This window comes from Suncus etruscus, chromosome 1 (genome assembly GCF_024139225.1).
Source record: "Suncus etruscus isolate mSunEtr1 chromosome 1, mSunEtr1.pri.cur, whole genome shotgun sequence".
Taxonomy (NCBI): domain Eukaryota; kingdom Metazoa; phylum Chordata; class Mammalia; order Eulipotyphla; family Soricidae; genus Suncus; species Suncus etruscus.
The window spans coordinates 44,035,366-44,054,343 of NC_064848.1; the positions used below are offsets into that span (position 1 = coordinate 44,035,366).

General features: G+C 33.8%; 1 protein-coding gene and 1 non-coding gene across 2 annotated transcripts in view; one reads left to right on the forward strand and one right to left on the reverse strand.

Moving 5' to 3' along the window:
- Nucleotides 1–18,978, forward strand: part of CNTLN (centlein) — a 225,146-nt gene that overhangs the window by 96,793 nt on the left and 109,375 nt on the right. Inside the window, 2 exon segments of the mRNA XM_049769389.1 lie at nucleotides 5,415–5,591; nucleotides 7,861–7,986. Coding sequence (XP_049625346.1) covers nucleotides 5,415–5,591; nucleotides 7,861–7,986 — 303 coding nt within the window.
- On the reverse strand, nucleotides 10,654–10,763 carry LOC126029483 (U6 spliceosomal RNA). The gene has a single exon (XR_007503011.1). It is a non-coding gene; the product is annotated as a U6 spliceosomal RNA (small nuclear RNA).

Consider the following 18,978-nt stretch of genomic DNA (forward strand, 5'->3'; position numbering starts at 1 on the left):
GTATCTCTGCAGAGAGCTATAGAAGAGTGGTGAAGCAGAGCCATTGAAGTTGTGATTGTGGTTAACGGGTGCAGCAGGCGTGATTTTAGCAGGGCAGGACATGGCCCTCTTTCTTCTCCCAAGACTGACAGCTTATAGCTGTGTGTCTATCTATCCATAATTTTTCAAGGCTTGATTTTTTTTCTCTTCTCTTTCAAGAACAGAGTGAGTCTGTGAAACTGGCCAGGTTCCCTATGTGATTACCTGCACTTTCATATTACCTATATAAATCAAATAGTATAAAATACTCTTCATGTTTGTTTTGGAGCCACACCTAAAGGTTTCAGAGCTTACTCCTTGTTCTGTGCTCAGGGGTCATTCCTAGCAGATAGTATATGGTGCTGGTTGGTTGATTGGGATCAATTTAGCCCCTGTAATCCACAATTTAAAGACACTATCTTCAGCTGAATGCAATTGGACACAAATTTACCTGGTTAATCAGTGTCATTCATAATCTTTCAAGACTGTAAAGTAAAATAATACACATGATTTTTAATATTAAGTAAAATCATGTTTAAGTGCTAATAATTCTTATCAAAAGTTTGTTTTAATAAAGAGAAGGATTTTAGAGCAGTAAGAATGAACTCTAATAGTTGGGGGATGTATAAAGGTATATGGTGATATACATTATCTTCATGTATATAATTTCATATAATGAAATATATAATTATTACATTTTAAAATCAGGTAAAGAAGTATTATATGGGTTAAAAATAAACAAGATCTAAGGTGCTGGCCTGTGTCTGATTCCTATTTAATCCCTACCACCATGATCCCTATTTAATCTGATCCCTATTACTATTTGATACCTATTTAATCCCTACTACCATTCACTGGATTGCCTGTGAATGCAGAGCTAAGAATAACCCCTGACACATTCTCATACTCACCTCCAAAGTATGGTATGTTTGGGAAAGAGTAATTTTATAGTCAGTAGACACTACTGACAAGTACTTAGGAACTACTTTGATAATTTAACAAACTACATTGGTAGATGATCAAGGTCAACATCAATATCAAATCATTTTTAGATAGTACTTACCTTTACTTTAATATTTGTTTCTGTAGTCTACATCACCAAATTTCACCTCCAGTGCAATCATGAAGGGAAAAAAAAGACACATTCCAATAGAGGGCATCTTATGATAAATGGTTCGTACTCCTCAAACCTTTAAGATTGCCAGTGTTATCCTAATCAAGCAACTCAAAAATTCAGTCAAGACTTGCTGATAAAAATATTCAATAAATAATGTGATATTCTGGATGGAATTCCAGAACAAAAATGGAAATTAGGTAAAACTAAGAAATTTGAATAAACTTTAGACTTAATTTTAAAAATATATGAATAATGGTTCATTAATAGGACAAATATACCATGAGGAAATAGTGCGGGCGATATCAAGGGGAGGAAAAAAATTATTATGTCATTCTTAAAAAAACTTATCTAAAATGCAAATTATTATTATTTTTTTTGGAGGGAGTCACACCCGGCAGCACTCAGGGGTTTCTCCTGACTCTACACTCAGAAATTGCTCCTGGCGGGCTCAGGGGACCATATGGGATGCCAGGATTCGAACCACTTTCCTTCTGCATGCAAGGCAAATACCCTACCTCCATGCTATCTCTCCAGCCCCCAAATTATTAATTTTTAAAAAGCAGATCAAAGAACAGAATTATAATTTTTTTATTTCTGGTTTTTGATTGTTTGAGGACATACCCAATAGTGCTCAGGACTTTCTCTCCTGGATCACTTATGTTGGAGCTTCAGGTACCATATGTGGTGCCAAGTATTGAAACTAGGTTAACACTGTGCAAGGCAGTAACCCTGCCTGCTATACTTTCTATTCCGTATCTTCTTACTGCCTGGGGATTCTAGTTATATCAAGTGGATAGATAAGAATAGAGAGACTTTATATTTCTCCTCTCTAGGGAAGTTTTTATGTTGAACTCTTATTTTCTTACTTGCAGAAAAAATATTTGAAAAGCATTTGTAATACATGTTCATTGAGTTTTTATGTAATGAAAATAATTCACCGTAATAACTCAGAAGTAATGTGTAATATATTTGGGTGTTTTTTTTCTTATTTGTTTGGTGAAATATCTTTCTGTACAGTACTATGCTCTTTAGTAACCAATTTTCTCAATTGTTATTTATGGTAATCTTTCTATATCATTTCATTATAATTCAGATGCTAAGTCAACTTCTAATAAATTTTCATGAGTTTTGATGCATTTTTCTTTATAAAATTTATATCAGTTTATATGGTCATTGCATTATTCCTAAAATTTAAGTGGTAAATTGGTAAGTAGTGGGTCATGATCTTCTATGAAAACAATCGATTAGAGCTGAACAAGTATTGTCAGAAATACTCTCTTTTTCTTAACAGTGAAGTTCAGTGTGGTTTGATATTTCATTTTATACATTTTAAAAAGATGGTCATATTAGTAGATATATGAAAAACTTCTTGTTTATTCTTAGAAAAAGTGCTATAATACTACAGAGGAAGAACCACATTTTTAAAGAACCTTGAGTAAATTGACTTTGTGAAATGAAGAATATATATTCTGTTCATTTTTCTTTAATATGTACAAAATATCTCTGTTGAACAAATTCTAAAGCTAAATGAAAATTGAAAACTAAATAATTAATTTAATGCATTTATTTACATAAATTTCCTGTTTCTATATGAACTTGAGTTAATAACTTTACATTTAAGTATTACTATTTTGACATCTAGGAATCTAAAGGTATGTTGTATGACTATTAAATATTTTATTATGACAGTGTCAGTATCCACTATTGAAACCTAATTTTTCTTTTTTAGGTTTTGTTGTTTTAACACTAGGCAAGACATTGCAACTCCAGGCTCTGTACTTTGTTTCATTCCTGGTGGTGCTCAGGGCACAATGTAGTGCTGGAGCCCAGGGTTCCTGCATGTAAAACCTGCTCTCCAAACCTTTGAACCTTCTCTGTTGCTCTGGAGGACTTTTATAGTAGGGGTTGATGGCAGTATACTGGCCAAGGAGTTGTACATTGTTTTCAGAGGTCACCTGGTCTAAGCTATTCATAGTACTGAGGACAGGTGTGTAGTGCGAGAGATAGGGCTAAACTAAGCTTACTCATAGATAACTCATTTTGAGTTATCTATTTCCTTGACCTGTTGGAACATTTACAGCGTCTGAAAGAAAACTTGAGTTATTTTCATTGCAGCTTCTTGATGTATCGAAAACATTATTCATATCTATTATAATGATAATTCATCAATTAAAGACTATACATGATATTATTAATTGTTCTAATAAACTACATTGTTTTTCTTGCTTGATTTTAAATTTTTATGAGCTTAAAATTATTTTAGTAAAAAAATAATTATTTTAGTAGCTGGAGAGATAGTATAGTTGTTAGGGCTCTTGCCTTGCATACAGCCTACCAAGGTTTGATTATCAACTTCCCATATGGTTCACTGAGCACCACCAAGAGTAATTTCTGAGTGCAGAGATTGGAATAAATGCAGAACACTGCCAGGTGTGGCCCAAAAACCAAAAACCATATTTTTAAAATAAATTCTTTGGTAATAAATGGGATATTGTTATATTCGTCATAACTACACAAACCTGGACAAAATATTTTTCTGGTAGGTTTTGAAAATTAGGTTGGTGCCCAATTGAAGGAACTCTTTTTTTTTTTTTTTTGGTTTTTGGGCCACACCCGGTAACGCTCAGGGGTTACTCCTGGCTATGTGCTCAGAAGTTGCTCCTGGCTTGGGGGACCATATGGGACACCGGGGGATCGAACCGCGGTCCGTCCAAGGCTAGCGCAGGCAAGGCAGGCACCTTACCTTTAGCGCCACCACCCGGCCCCATGAAGGAACTCTTAATAAGCATAATAAATCTATTTATAAAATAAAAAAGAAAAGTTTTAAAATGTGATATGCTTAGTGATTATATGGGAAATGAATAGGGCTAAATTCTTTTACTTTGTAAGGAAAGTGCTTAAACTATTTTAATTTGATGTTCAATGCAAGATTATGAGGTTAAATAGTTTATATATTGTAAGTGGTATGAGTACAGATTATAAATCTAAAGAAAATATTATTACATGGTATATAAAGTTTAGGAAACAGGTGTTTTAGATCTGTGAAAGTTACAGTAGAGTAAATTAAAGATGATCCTTATGTAAAAATTAAAGTTTAGAATTAGTCAAATTTGCCTCTCTTCTATTTGGAAAAAATCAAATTAGAAACAGGTAATATCTCTAATTGTTGGTTAATAAAAATAACACTTTCATACATTTCTCACATAATATTTAGTTCTTTTATTCAGAAAGGATGATGTTCACTACATCTTAAATAAAGTTGTTTTCTGGAACCAGAGAGATAATACAGTTGAAGGGTGTTTGTTTTACACTTGGTTAACCCGGGTTCAATTCCCAACACCTCATATGGTTCCCTAAGCCTGCCGGGAATGATTCTTGAGCTCAGAGGCAGGAGTAAGTACCTGAGTACTGCTGGGTATGAGCCTAAAACCAAAATATTTTATTTATTAAGAATAAAAATATGCTGTTTTTAATTTTGTGTCCATATTGATATTAGAATTTGAAATACTGCATTGATAGAAATCAACAAAAGATTTTTTTCATTATATTTTACTATTTTTGTTTTTGGTCAATGAGTTGACATGCTGTGGATCATTGTCATATCCCTATATATTGACTTTTAAAAGTGTGAGTCTTGTGGCCAGAGAGTCAACTCATCAAATAAGCCTTGGCTTGTTTATACAGCAATACCACATGGCCATCTAACTCTGTTGGGTGTGACCCTGGTGGCCCCTGTCTACTGTTGAGATGACCCTTATTTTCCCCAGCACTGTTGTACTGAGCAGTTCAGGTCTTGGCATTAAACACCTCTGACTAATTTGACAGAGTATTACTCTAACTGATCTCCAGGTCTCCTGAGCACTTTTTGGGAGTCTCTTTAAAGTGAATTATTTATATTGTTATTAGTAATTTGTGACACATTATATGCTACTTGTTAAGTTTGTTACTGTTGGTTTTCTTCACCCAGGTTTGTATTTAGTGTGTTTCAGAACTTGATGACATTGTTTCATAAAATGCTAAATATGGGACCAGAGAAATGGTAGAGTGAGTAGAGTACTTTTCTTGCACACCATGACCTGAGTTTGAGATTTCACAGTAATTTTATTAAAAATATCTTTATCTTAGCATAATAGAAGCTTAATAGCTACAGTTTATTGCTGAGGTTTACAGTTTTTATTGGAATAGAATTTTATTTCTTTGAATACTTAGATTTATAATATATATAAACATTATATAAATATATATAAATATACATTCACTCAGAAATATATTTTATTAGGTATCTGAACGGCCATCAATATCAAGTTTAGAAGCCTTAATGGTCTCACAGAAGTCTGAAATTAAGTATTTACAGGAGAAGCTAAACATAGCAAATGGAAAACTGTCAGAAAATATATCTACCAATAACAATAACTCAGAGAAGAACACCTTATCAAGATCTGAAAAAAAACATAAGGTCAGGACATTTTCCATTTTGTGAATTTGTTAGGATGAGCCTAGCCAGGCAAGCAAGGGGGAAGTTTTAAATAAAGAAAAAGCAGGGGCGGAGAGATAACACAGTGGTGGGGCATGCAACTGACCTGGGATGGACTCAATTCCATTCCCAGCATCCCATATGGTCCCCCAGCCTGCCAGGGGTGATTTCTGAGTGCAGAGCCAGCAGTAACCCCTGGGAACTGCTGGGTGTAGCTCCCCCAGTAAAACCAAAGTTTTTTTTTTAAAGCAGCAGCATTTACTTCTCTTTATATTTCTAAAGTTTCTTAAAAAGTATTTGGAACCAAATGCTTGAGAAAATAATTGTTAGGAGACAAGCTTTCTGTCTTGAAAAAGCTGAGTAACATATTCATAATTTGTTTATATAGAAGTGATATATATTTTATAAAAACTTACAAGTTTATGTTCTTAAAAGTGTTTTGGTGATTATTCCTCTTCTATCAAATTTATTTAAAGTTCCAAAGAGATTTATTAAAGGGCTGGAGTTCATGCTATAGATGTGGGACTCTCAAATTGATCTCCAGCACATCATGACTTGTTAAACACTGCTGTGAGTGGCCTCACAAATAATCTATAGGTAAACAAATTTATCTAAGTAAAAATTTATTTTATAAATTATTTTTCTATTTCAAGCATTTAAAGTACTGCTCAGATGGAATCTAAATAGTGAAACATATTTTCAGATCATGTTTTCTGTTTATAATGCGTATGTTACCCTTATGGTTGAGTTCATTATAATGTGGCTATATATATTTTATGTTTCTAAGAATATTGTAAATACTTGGTTGTCTTCATTATGTATTTTGCTGCTTTATTTATTGTAATGTTCCTAAGGATCTTGTGAACTAGCACAAACATTTCTCAATATCAAGTTATAGACATATTAAGCCTAAATCAGTTGAAATACCAATTCTCTTAAGTTTTACATTGACTCCTTTTAGACTGTTTTTGCACACTTGTTACATCAGCAGTAGAAATTGTCTTAGTAGGTAGAAATTATTTTTTTTAGACATTTCACAATAATTATTTCCAGTGTGGTTTAATCACTGGTTTTTGGATATTTAATTTTTCCTATGAGTGAATGAAGTTCTCCCCCCAAATCACTTAAAATCACAACTATGGGGGCTGGAGAGATAGCACAGTGATAGGGCTTTTTGCCTAGCACGCAGCTGATCCAGGAGAATCGGTGGTTCGATTCCAGGCATCCCATATGGTTCCCTGAGCCTGCCAGGAGCTATTTCTGAGCTCAGAGCCTGGAATAACCTTGAGTGCCACAAGTGACCCCACAAAAAAAATCAGACCTGTGTTCTTGGCATCTTTGCATTCTCCCTCTTAACATTAGTAATTATCAGAAGAATCTAGTTGTATATATGTATATATTTAACAAAGTGCATTATATGTTTTTTTATTTTGAGTAGTTTCAGGATAGTGTGTTTTATTTAATTTACATAAAAAATTCCTGAAATTCAGATGCAACATTTCTGGTTCTAATTCTGTTGCTGAATTGTTGAAATTTAAAATGTAAATGCTTTGATGTCTCGTTGCTTTTTAAAATGTCAAGAAAACGAAGGGAAAATTTTAACAAAATTTTCTTTTTTTTTTTAAGGACATGCAGTAAGTATGAACAATATGTTGCTCAGCTTAATAGTTGCTTTCACATATTCTTTCTCCAGATTGGTATATGAAGCTGTACATAATATAAACACACATCCTTGTCTCTAGTTAGCCACATTATAGTTAATGACCATATGGTCATTATGTTATAAGATCTACTGTCTGTTGTATTTATATTCCTCAAGCATATTGTTCCTTCAACTTCACAGTGTGTTAAACTATTTCAAAGGGAAAAAAATCCTTTCCCTCTTGTTTCTGGTTGTCCTATCAAGTGTAACCTTGGACCCTTATAGAGCAATTAGACCAGCCTCTATCCCCTCCTTTGTAATGAGGTTTCTTGCATTTCTGAGTCTATAACCCTTTAGTCTTCCCTAATGGGACATCATTATTCAGAAAGAAACAATGTAAATGTAAATGAATATTCTCATTAACGAGTCACAGAGAAACCTTTAGCGGTAGCACTGTGGTAATTCCGCTTGTTATTTCTCTGGTATTCCATGCAGGATTTTTTTTATAATTCATTATTAGTATTCAAAATTACTTGTTCTTTAATTTTGCATGTCTTTCATAATCCAATATTCCAACTAGTTCAACCATGTCCTTGTTTTATTCTCCAGGAACCACCTGTGAAACGCTCAAGGTCTTTGTCCCCAAAGAGCTCTTCTTCAGACTCAGAGGAACTAAGGAAGCTGAGGAAAGCTGAAAGGAAGATGGAAAACTTAGAGAAAGCAGTACTACTAAAGGTGAACATTAAATAATTTCTTTAGTACTGACCTTGTAAAGATAAAGACATAGCAACGTAAACATTAATTTTACAAATTACTTCTTATCACTTATCTCTTGAATTTAATTCCCTGTATAAAAAGTGTTATCAGTTGACTTAGTTTTTTTAAGTTTTTTTGAGGATCAGAAGTTAATTAAAGCCTTAAAATTTGAAGACTAAATATTTACTATATTAGAATAATTTGGGAACATGTATCTGTTGGAATGTTGGGAATAAATTTCTTATAATTTTTTAGAAACAGGAAAGTAGTAAGTAGAAAGAAAATTTCTTGTAATTATATATGATCATCATTTCAAAAAAAGTGAAAAACTCTATTAACATAGTTCAACTCACTTAAAATTGTCCTTTAGAGAAAAATTGTGGGGCTTGGCAGTAATACAGGGGCAAGGGTGTATGCTTATCATATTCCAAATTTAGTTCCATCCTCGGCAGCATCACTTTTTCAATCTTGTGAGCTAACATAATCCTGGAGGTCCCTTAGTACTTACCTAGAGTGTGGCCCTAGAGGCCACAGAAACACAGCAACTAAAGGACTAAACAACACCATTATTGGGCCTTTGCATTGAACTGCCAGTTTAGTTTGCTAAGGATTTCACATGAAGCTCCTCGGCACCTTTCTGGAGATCTATCCCCCCCTCCCACCTCCCCCCAAAAAATTAAAGTCTGAATGACAAGTTATATATACATACATAATTTTCCATCTCCAATGAATTATTTTTCAAATACATGAGCTTTAAATCATTTTTCTCCTAATGTGTAAGAAATGCATGCCTAATCTAATTTCACTTTGAGAGTTTATACTGTTATACTTTGTGAATTCACTTTTTCAGAAATTGTGCCTGTTAAACAGTCTTAAGGTTTTCAGCTTTACTTTGAATTATACTAAATTTATGTATACCTAAAGTATTTTAGATTTTACTTCTTAATTAAAGTCCCAGGGCCCCCTCAGCAATTTTTGGCCAACTAGCTGTCAGTTCAGTGCTAGATCCCAGGGTTGTAATGTTGCTTGATTGCTGTGGTGTTAGGGATTAGCCAAACTACGTCTGGTAGTACTCAGAGGCCTTAGGGCTGTATTTAATGATACTCTGATGCTTGGGACAATGTATGTGGTATGTGAGATCAAAGATGTTGGTTACAGGTAAGACATGTGTTTTAACCTTTATACTGCTGTCACTCTGACACCTCTGTTTAGATTCTTAATTATTGTATTTAGGAAGAAAAGGTTTTACTTAGGTAATATATACTCTATAAGTAAATAATGCTTAATAGTATAGTTTACCATAAGTATCCATAATAATTTTTTTCTTTTTGTGGGGGGCCACACTGGCGATACTCAGGGGTTACTCCTGACTCTGTGCTCAGAAATCTCTCCTGGCAGGCTTGGGGGAGCATATGGTATTCCAGAGATTGAACCCTGGTCCATCTAGGGTTGGATGTGTGAAAAGCAAATGCCCTATTGCTGTTCTATTGCTTCACCCACCCAAATAATTCTGTAATTTTACTAAAAATTGAATTTTGTATTATCATTATTCAAAGTTAATCTGTTAGTTCTAGAACATAAAAATTATAGTCTATGTTTATATCAAAAAAAAAAAATGATCAGATGAGCTCTACTTGCTATCGTTGCCTTGAGAAGTGACTGGGTTCTACTTAGTTCTTGTGTCCTGGAAAGAATTCACTCAGCAAATCAAAGGCAGTATAGTGAGAATTTTTTTGTTTATATTTTGTTTGTTTTTTATTTTATTTTATATTATTTATTGAAACCATTGTGATTTACAAAGTCCTTCATAGTTGGGTTCCAGACATAAAATAAATGAGGGCCAATCCCACCACCAGTGTACCTGCCTTCACAAATTTTTCCAGACTACATTCCATACCACCACTCTTTTCCCACCAGCCTGCCAGTATAACAAGCCCATTTTTAGTTTAGATTGTTAAAGTTTGGGTCTCTTGATTCCATTGTTGTTGACTTTGGCTTGGAAATTTAGTTTTGTCCTTCCACCAATGCAGCTGAGACCACTTGGCCTTTGGTCTCCACCTTTTCATATTTGTGTTTTTCCTTTTCCACTCAGTTTCTTTTTTTCTCCTCACTATACTCTGGAGCCAGGTGTGTTTGAAACAGCTCCTATTTAAACCATTGCATTTCTTCATTCAGTTATTCTAAATACCACATAAGTGATATCATTTTGAATTTATCTTTATTCTGGCTTACTTCATTTAACATAATACATTCCAGTTTCATCCATGTTGTAGCAAATTGCATGATTGTATCATTTCTTACAGTTATGTAGTATTTCTTTGTATATATGTACCACATCTTTATGATCTGTTCTTCTGTTGTTGGACATCTAGGTTGATTTCAAGTCTTAGCTGTTTTACTAAGTGCTGCAATGAACAATGGTGTGCAAACATTCTTTTGAATGAATATCTATCTGGGGATAGATACCAGAAAGTGGAATTTCTGGGTTATATGTCAGCTCAATTCTTAGTTTACTGGGAACCCTCCATACTGTTTTCTACAGGAGTTGGACCAGGCAGCAATCCAACTATCAGTTGATGAGAATTTCTTACTACATTCCCGCCAACAGAGATTGTTTCTAGTATTTAATATGCCATTCCCACTGTGTAAGATGGTATCCCATTGTTGTATTGATTTGGATTTCTTTTTGCACAGGGGCCATGCTAATCTTCTCTGTATCATTCCAATTTTAATATATGTGTTGCCAAGGCAAGCACTTGATTTGGATTTTCCTAATGATAAGTGTTAATGAGCATTTTTAAAAATGTGTGTGTTGGCCATTTGTTGTTCTTCCTCAGGGAAGTGTTTCTTTATTTCCTCTCCCCATTTATGACTTTTTTTTAGGCTTTATGGAGTTAATCTTTTTGAGTACTTGTATATCTTAGATATCAAACCTTTATCTGATGTGTTGAGTACAAAAATGTTCTCCCATTAGTTGGCTGTCTTTAACTTTAGCCCGTGTTACTTTTGCTATACAGAAACTTTTTGCCTATGTTTTCCTCATTTACTTTAAGGAATTGGGTCTAATCTCAAGGTTTTAATTGACTTTTGTGTAAACTGTGAGATATGGATTAATCTTCAGTTTCTTTCACCTGGTTAACCAATTGTTCCAACACATTTGTTGAAGAGACAGTGACAATATTTGAGAAGGAAAGTAAAAAAGAATACTCCCAGAGATGTTTAAGGCAGACTTGTCCAAGAAATGTGTAGCAGCCCTAGAATGATGCATTTTCATCTGATTCTTTTCTTTTGGTCCCTGTTTTAGGTGTGCCCATAGGTCCTCTCTCCTGCACAGCATGCTTCCTAGCAAAAAGTCTTGATGCCATGTTGTCTTACTCCTCAGAATAGAAGATAGAATCTCATTCTTTAGTGTAAATGTTGGACATACACAGAATGTTTTAGGGTATAAAAAGAATGTTTAGAAAATCATTTCCTATTCTTCCTTTTGTATAATTCTGTAGAATCATATAGCAAAGCTTCAATCCTATGTTAATATTGGTTCTTCATATTAACTAATAAGAGAAGAGAAAAAGAGGGGAGAGAGACAAAGTAAGATGAGAGGTCTTTCTTACTAGAAACTCACTGGTTATGTGAAGATCATCCATATTGGGAAGGGCAATCTACTTAACTCTGTCTATTAATATTACAGAAATGTTTTCAAAAATATTCAAAGAAATAAAAATTTACCAACTGTCTAAATAGTCAAGTAATACCGGTATATATATATATATATATATATATATATATATATATATATATATTTCCATTTAGTAGTAGAGGGTCTCTATTCATATTCCCCAAGAAGATTGTGTTTTATAACCCTTTGTTTTCAACAAGGAGTACTACAATTCAGAAATGTTTAAATCTAGTCTCTTCTAACTCTTGACTTTGTAGACACTTAGTTTCCTCCTAAATTATTTAAGAGCCCTAATAATATCTTTCTTGAGTGAAAGTTTATTTTTGAAGAAAATTATTTTTGCACATAATATTCTTCATTTATACTTTTTTTCTCCACAAAAATTGATGGTAGAGATCTAAAAGTAAATACTTACTTTTGTGAATTTGTTTATAGGAAAAATGAAGCAATTTTTAATGTTTTTTGTTTGTTTGTTTTTAGCCACACCCTGTGATGCTCAGGGGTTATTCCTGGCTATGTGCTCAGAAGTCGCTCCTGGCTTGGGTGACCATAAAGCCTGGGGATCAAATGGCGGTCTGACCTAAGTCAGCTATATGCAAGGCAAAAGCCCTACTACTATGCCACCGCTCCAACCCTTATCACACATTTTTCATTAATCAGAAATGATTTTTTTTGTTTTGTTTTTGTTTCATTTTTGTTTTGTCTTTGGGCCACACCCGTAACGCTCAGGGGTTACTCCTGGCTATGTGCTCAGAAGTTGCTCCTGGCTTGGGGGACCATATAGGACACCGGGGGATCGAACCACGGTCAGTCCAAGGCTAGCGCAGGCAAGGCAGGCACCTTACCTTTAGCGCCACCGCCCGGCCCCCAGAAATGATTTTTTATCTGAAGTATTGAAATAGTTAAATGAAGGGACCACTATAATAAACATCATTTAGCACGGGTCGAAGTGATAGCATAACAGTAGGACATTTGCCTTGCACATGGCCAATTAGGGCTGACCTGGGTTCTATTCCCAAATATGGAATCATGTAGTTACCTGAGCCTGCAAGGAGCAATTTCTAAGTGCAGAGACAGGAGTAACCCCTAAGCACCACCAGGTGTGGCCCCAAACCAAAAACAAACAAACAAACAAACAAAGATAGATCATGTAGCAGAAATGAGTGAATAAAATCCATGTAGCAAAATCAATCCAAGGAGAGTAATTAGAACAAGAATTGTTTTTAATTTATGATTCGCTCTACTAAGCATATTTATTTTTCATTAAAATCGGAAATCTTCTTTCTCTGTTTCCCTTTATTTGCATGAAAATACTAATACTACTGCTATTATAAAAGTGTATGTGACTATAAGATAGAAATTGATCGAAACACTGCGGCTTGCGTGCTCCAAGGCCCCTTGTCGGCATTAGAAAGCAATCCTGGGGTTTCTGAGCGGTCGGGGAGGGAGCTGGAATTTTGTGGGGCCGGGGAAGGGTTGAGAGAGGGGACAGCTAAGTAAGGGGTGTCACGTCTCAGCAGTTGGGAGTGGATCGGAGGAGAACGCAGAAGATAAATGGGCAGCCCAGATGTGTCATTTTTGGCCTGGGAATGAATTGGAGTTGTTTTATCTCTTCTTTGTGTTCGTTCAAATCTTTGCACCCAAGCTTTGTCTGCTTGCTGGTGGCCATGTGCCCGGGGTATGGGGAAGGACCCACGTTGATAACCGTGCTAGACTTCGTGGCGCCTTCAGTCTCGTTGATCTTAGAATTCGAACCCTGATAGGGTCGGAGAGATACCACGGAGGTAAGACGTTTGCCTTGCATGAAGAAGGACGGTGGTTCGAGTCCCATTTGGCATCCCATATGGTCCCCTCTCTCTAGAGCCTGCCAGGAGTGATTTCTGAACATAGAGCTAGGAGTAACCCCTGAGCGCTGCCGGGTGTGACCCCACAAAAATAAAAAGAATTCAAACCCTTGCAAAAAAAAAAAAAAAGAAAGAAAGAAATTGATATATGCCTTTAACAGTTTCTCTTTTTTAGCAGCCATGATGAACTAATATAAATTGACATCTTAGAAGAAAAAAGTTTTATCTCAAAGTTCTGGATGCTAATTAAGTTCAAGAATATGCTTAACAGGATTGATTTCTCCAGAAGGCACTGAGGGAGAATTTGTCCCATTCCTTTCCCTTAGCTCTAGTAACCTCAAAAATTCCTCCACATCTTTCTGTATCTTTACAGATACAGATTCCTTCTTTTATTTAAGTTTCTTTCATTGTTTCTAAATTTTTACCATTCTGGTTTCTTGGAGACTTGTATGCATGGACCCTATTATTGACAGTATTGTTAGATATAATGCTTAAAATAAAATATAAAAATAGATATTTCAAAGGCAAATTGTATTTTTTAGGGTGCAGCCTAATGATCTTATATTATAACATTATAATATATTACCTATTCATTATATATTATAGAACGAATATATAACGAATTATATATTAAATTATAATATTATATATGCTATATCACTATATTCTAAAATATGATCACATACAGAGGTACTAGGATAGGACCCAGTTTTATTTTCATTAATAACAATGTCTTAAGTTTTTTTTTACAAGATTTCACAGTTGTATTTCAGTAACATGGTGACATTCCCTAATGTCAATATAATATTTATATCTCTTATTTGTAGTGCATTACCCACTAGTGCATTTTGAATTTTTTTGTCATGGCCTTTTCTCTATTCTACCAAAACTAACAGAAAGCTAATTTTCATCCATAGTGGAGGAAAATGTCGTGTGCTCAACTAATGTCATTATGTTAGAAGCTTTCTTTTTTGTAAGCCTTAAAGATATCATTAAATATTATGAATATATAGAAAGAGTAGGCCTGTTATTTACCCTGCTTTCTTGAATATTTTGTAACTATGATATTTCCCTCAAAGTTTTTTTTCTTTTTTGTTCCCAGAAAGCTACTGTTAGACACACTAAGTTAAAGATAAAAGACATGATTAGTACTACATACAGTATATAGCTTTAGGGTTCTAATTTGATTACTTAAAGGAATGATTACCTTTGAGGACTGTGAGTGACATATAATCTCATTAATAATCCATGAAATTTATGAATATATACTTTCAATACATTTAAATTATGTTCTTTTTCATAGTTAACCATAGTTTATTTTATTAACTCTTGGTTAATTTTAATATATAAATTAAATTAAATTTATATTATAAGGTAGGATTAACTTTTCAGCTTATTTTTGCAATTTGTTCTACATAGCTTCTACATAGATGATCATTTAATAAAAACAGATAATAACAATGGAGAATCTGATGGTTTATAAATTTCCCTCCTTTTCCAAATTTAGACTTCATGAATGTATTGGACTATACATTAGAAAACATTGTCTCAGTTTATGAAATCATTAGGAAAGAATGTTACACGTCCCATTTTCACAGACATTTGTGCTTTTGGTGACTTGATTATGTATTACTTTCCTATTTTATTTAATATCAGTATATCCTTTAAATCCAGTTTATGTCTTTCTTTTTCAGAACTCTAATGACCATGATATGGTATATATAGCTTGCTGAAATTAAACATCTCTGGAATTCTTGATATTTTACAAAAGCATTATTTTAAGATAACTAAGAAAATTGTTATTCTAAGATTTGAGTCACTATTTCATTAATAGCATTCAAGCTTTTGTTATAAAGGTACCTGTAAGCACATACTTATCAGAATATTAGATTACAAATTCTTTCTGATATGAACTCAGTAGCAGATATAATGGAAGAAAATTAGTTAATAAAACATTTCTCTTTCTAATTTTGAATGTTTTAGTTATTAGTTTCTTGTTGGTGTGCAGAAATTAGAGCTTGTTTAGTTGAAAAATACATAGATAAAGCTTATAAGTGTTTGATTAATTCACATTATTCAGTGTCTATACAGAATATTCAATGATATTTTTGGATATATGTTACCATGAAAACAGAAGTAGTATTAAATGTTTTTAATCTTTATACTTATTGTAAACTTTTGCTAATAATAACTTCTAAATTAAATATTGACATTTATATTTAGGCTATTATAAGTTAAAATGATACTTAATTATAACCCAATCCATGGTTAACTCATATTTATTATATTATAAAAGAAACTTCATTCTTTTTACACGTTTCTTTTGAGATATCTAACTTATATTCTAACATTTGTAGGAACAAATATCCAACAACTGTTTTTTTGAAGTAACAGGAGAAATTTTTCTATAAGTGACACATTGTTTATCATATATTTTAATACTTATAAAATTTCACTAATTCTAAAGTGACCAATAAAAGGGTCTCTAGGATACACAGTGTTATTTAGTGGCCTACTGAAATCTGGAGTGTGAGACCCCAGTGTGGTATTGAGGATGATCAGACTGTGAACTTCAGTCATGAAGTTCCAATATTTATAAGTATTCCTTTGACCCTCTACTTTAACCTGTGTTTTATAGTTTTGTATTTGCAACAGCAAAGCACAATTCTACATATAAAACTTCAATTTCAAGCAATTGCTGTTATACATTATGTCTATTAAATTAGTTTGTCCAGTATTCACTAGGCTTATTTTTTATTGTTTAGATTATAATAATTTTCTAAGAATCATATAAAATCATTTCCCCATATTTAGACATAAGGAAATGATCTGCTTACTTTATGTCTTATAGAAAAATACCAAAATTATTTGCTAATATTTATTATATTATTTTAAAGTTTTAGGGATCAGAGATCTCTTTGGCTGGTTTGATTAATATACCCATATATTAGTGCTACATTGTGAATGATATTAGGACTCGGGAAGTTTTTATTAAATCTAATTTTGGGTGAACAAATTAGAGTGCAGGTTACTTTGTTAAAATTAGAATAAACATTCAAATACAAATTGAGTATAAGTGAGGCAGTCTAAAAAACACTGAAACAATGAGTAATAACAACAATATACTCAATATGTTTCCTTCATTCAATAGAAGGTATGCTATTTTATTAATTTTCACTTGTCAATTTTCTATGTTCTATTTATTAAAAGTTCTTAGGAAATTTTAACAAACATCTTTTGCGAGTATAAAACATTAGATTCACTTGTAATAATTTATAAGAAATGTACTTATAAAATAAAGATTAATAGGTTGGAACTTTAAATGAAATATAATCACAAAAAGTTATTTTAGAAGTATTTAAAAAGCTACACAGTTGGGGCCAGAGAGATAGCACAGCGGTAGGGCAGTTGCCTTACATGCAGAATCCCGTCATCTTGTATGGTCTCTTGAGCCTGCCGGGGGAGATTTCTGAGCATAGAGCCAGGAGTAGCCTCTGAGTGCTGCCAGGTGTGGCACAAAAACAAAAACAAAAAGCTACATTGTTGATTTGATTGGAAAATTATAATTTGACATCTGTTCTAATATCTGTAAAATTCTTTTAATTACATTATTAATATGTAATGTATCCAGCTATGTACCTAGCAAATATTTAGTACATAAAAATTTTAGAAACCATTAACTATGCATTTATGAGAAAATATCAGCATTATTAATATTATCCAATTTTGCTAAATTAAATCATTCATTTTTACACATACCTAAGATACAAAAGCTTATTTCTCAAAAGAGTGAGATGATATTTGGGTTTTTTGTAATTGCATATGAAATTAGGAGCCAAAAGCATATCATTCTCATAGAGGCAAGTTGCTTGGGGGACAAGAGAGAAACTGGGGTGGGTATTGGAAAATTGTATAGTGAATTTCAGCTATCAACAACTTTTTATAAACTCTGTACCTCTCAGTGATTTAATTTTGAAAACTATATGTAGACATTACATTATTCTATATTTCGAAGAAGTGATTAATTAGCATCTACTTTTTAAATATATGCACTAAAACACTGGTTTTTAGTATCTCAATGATTTGATCTTATGAGAATTTCTATTTCTCTATGTGGGTTCTTCATTTAAAAGAAACATACTAAATACAGGATACAGAAATTTGAGTGTGGTGATTTGGGGCTATAGCTTATTGTTCTCAGAGATCACTCCTGGTGATTCAGGACCTACTGAGGACTGAACCTGGATTGACCACCTACAAGGCAACCTCTAGGATCCAGAAAGTTATTTTTTGTTAGTTTTTGGACATACCTGTGGTGTTCAGTGCTTACTACTGAATCTGTACTCAGAAATTACTCCTGGAAGTGCTCAGGGAACCATATGGAATTCTACTAATCAAGCCTGGATTAGCTAAATATAAGGCAAGCAACTTAACCATTGTCCTAACTTATCTAGGATCCAGAAATGTTAACAGAATGAGTTTTATATGCATATTTTATTTTATATGCAAAATATATAACTCTCAGATGAGTAGAATAATAGACTTGAGTATTCAAAGAATGTTCCCCAGACATACAATCAATTAATCTTTGATAAAGGGGCAAGAAGTGCAAAATGGAGCAAGGAAAGCTTCTTCAACAAGTGGTCAACCATTTGCAAAGAAGCAAACTCAGACCTCCTTCTAACACTATGCACAAAGCTCAAATCCAAGTGGATTAAAGACCTTGATATCAGACCCCAAACCATGCAGTGGTCCTCAAACTATGGCCCACGGGCCACATATTGTATTTGTATCTGTTTTGTTTCTTCATTGCAAAATAAGTTATATGCAGTGTGCATAAAAATTCGTTCATAATGGGGCCGGGTAGGTGGCGCTGGAGGTAAGGTGTCTGCCTTGCAAGCGCTAGCCAAGGAAGGACCGCGGTTCGATCCCCCGGCGTCCCATATGGTCCCCCCAAGCCAGGGGCAATTTCTGAGCACATAGCCAGGAGTAACCCCTGAGCGTCAAATGGGTGTGGCCCAAAAACCAAAAAAAAAAAAAAAATTCGTTCATAAGTTTTGTTTTTACTATAGTCAGACCCTCCAATGGTCTGAGGGACAGTGAACTGGCCCCCTGTTTAAAAAGTTTGAGGACCCCTGCAAGGTATATATAACAACACGTAGGTCAAACACTCCATGTCTTCGAGACTAAAGGCATCTTCAAGGACACAGCACTCTCCAAACAAGTGGAAGCAGAGATAAACAGATGGGACTAGATTAAGCTGAGAAGCTTCTGCACTTTGCCTAATTCTGCACCTAGGAAATAGTGCCTAGGATACAAAAGCAGCCCATAAAATTGGAGAAACTATTCACCTAATACCCATCAGACAAGGGGTTAAATATAAAATATACAAGCTACTGACAGAACTTAATAAGAAAAAAACATCTAACCCATCAAGAAATGGGGAGAAGA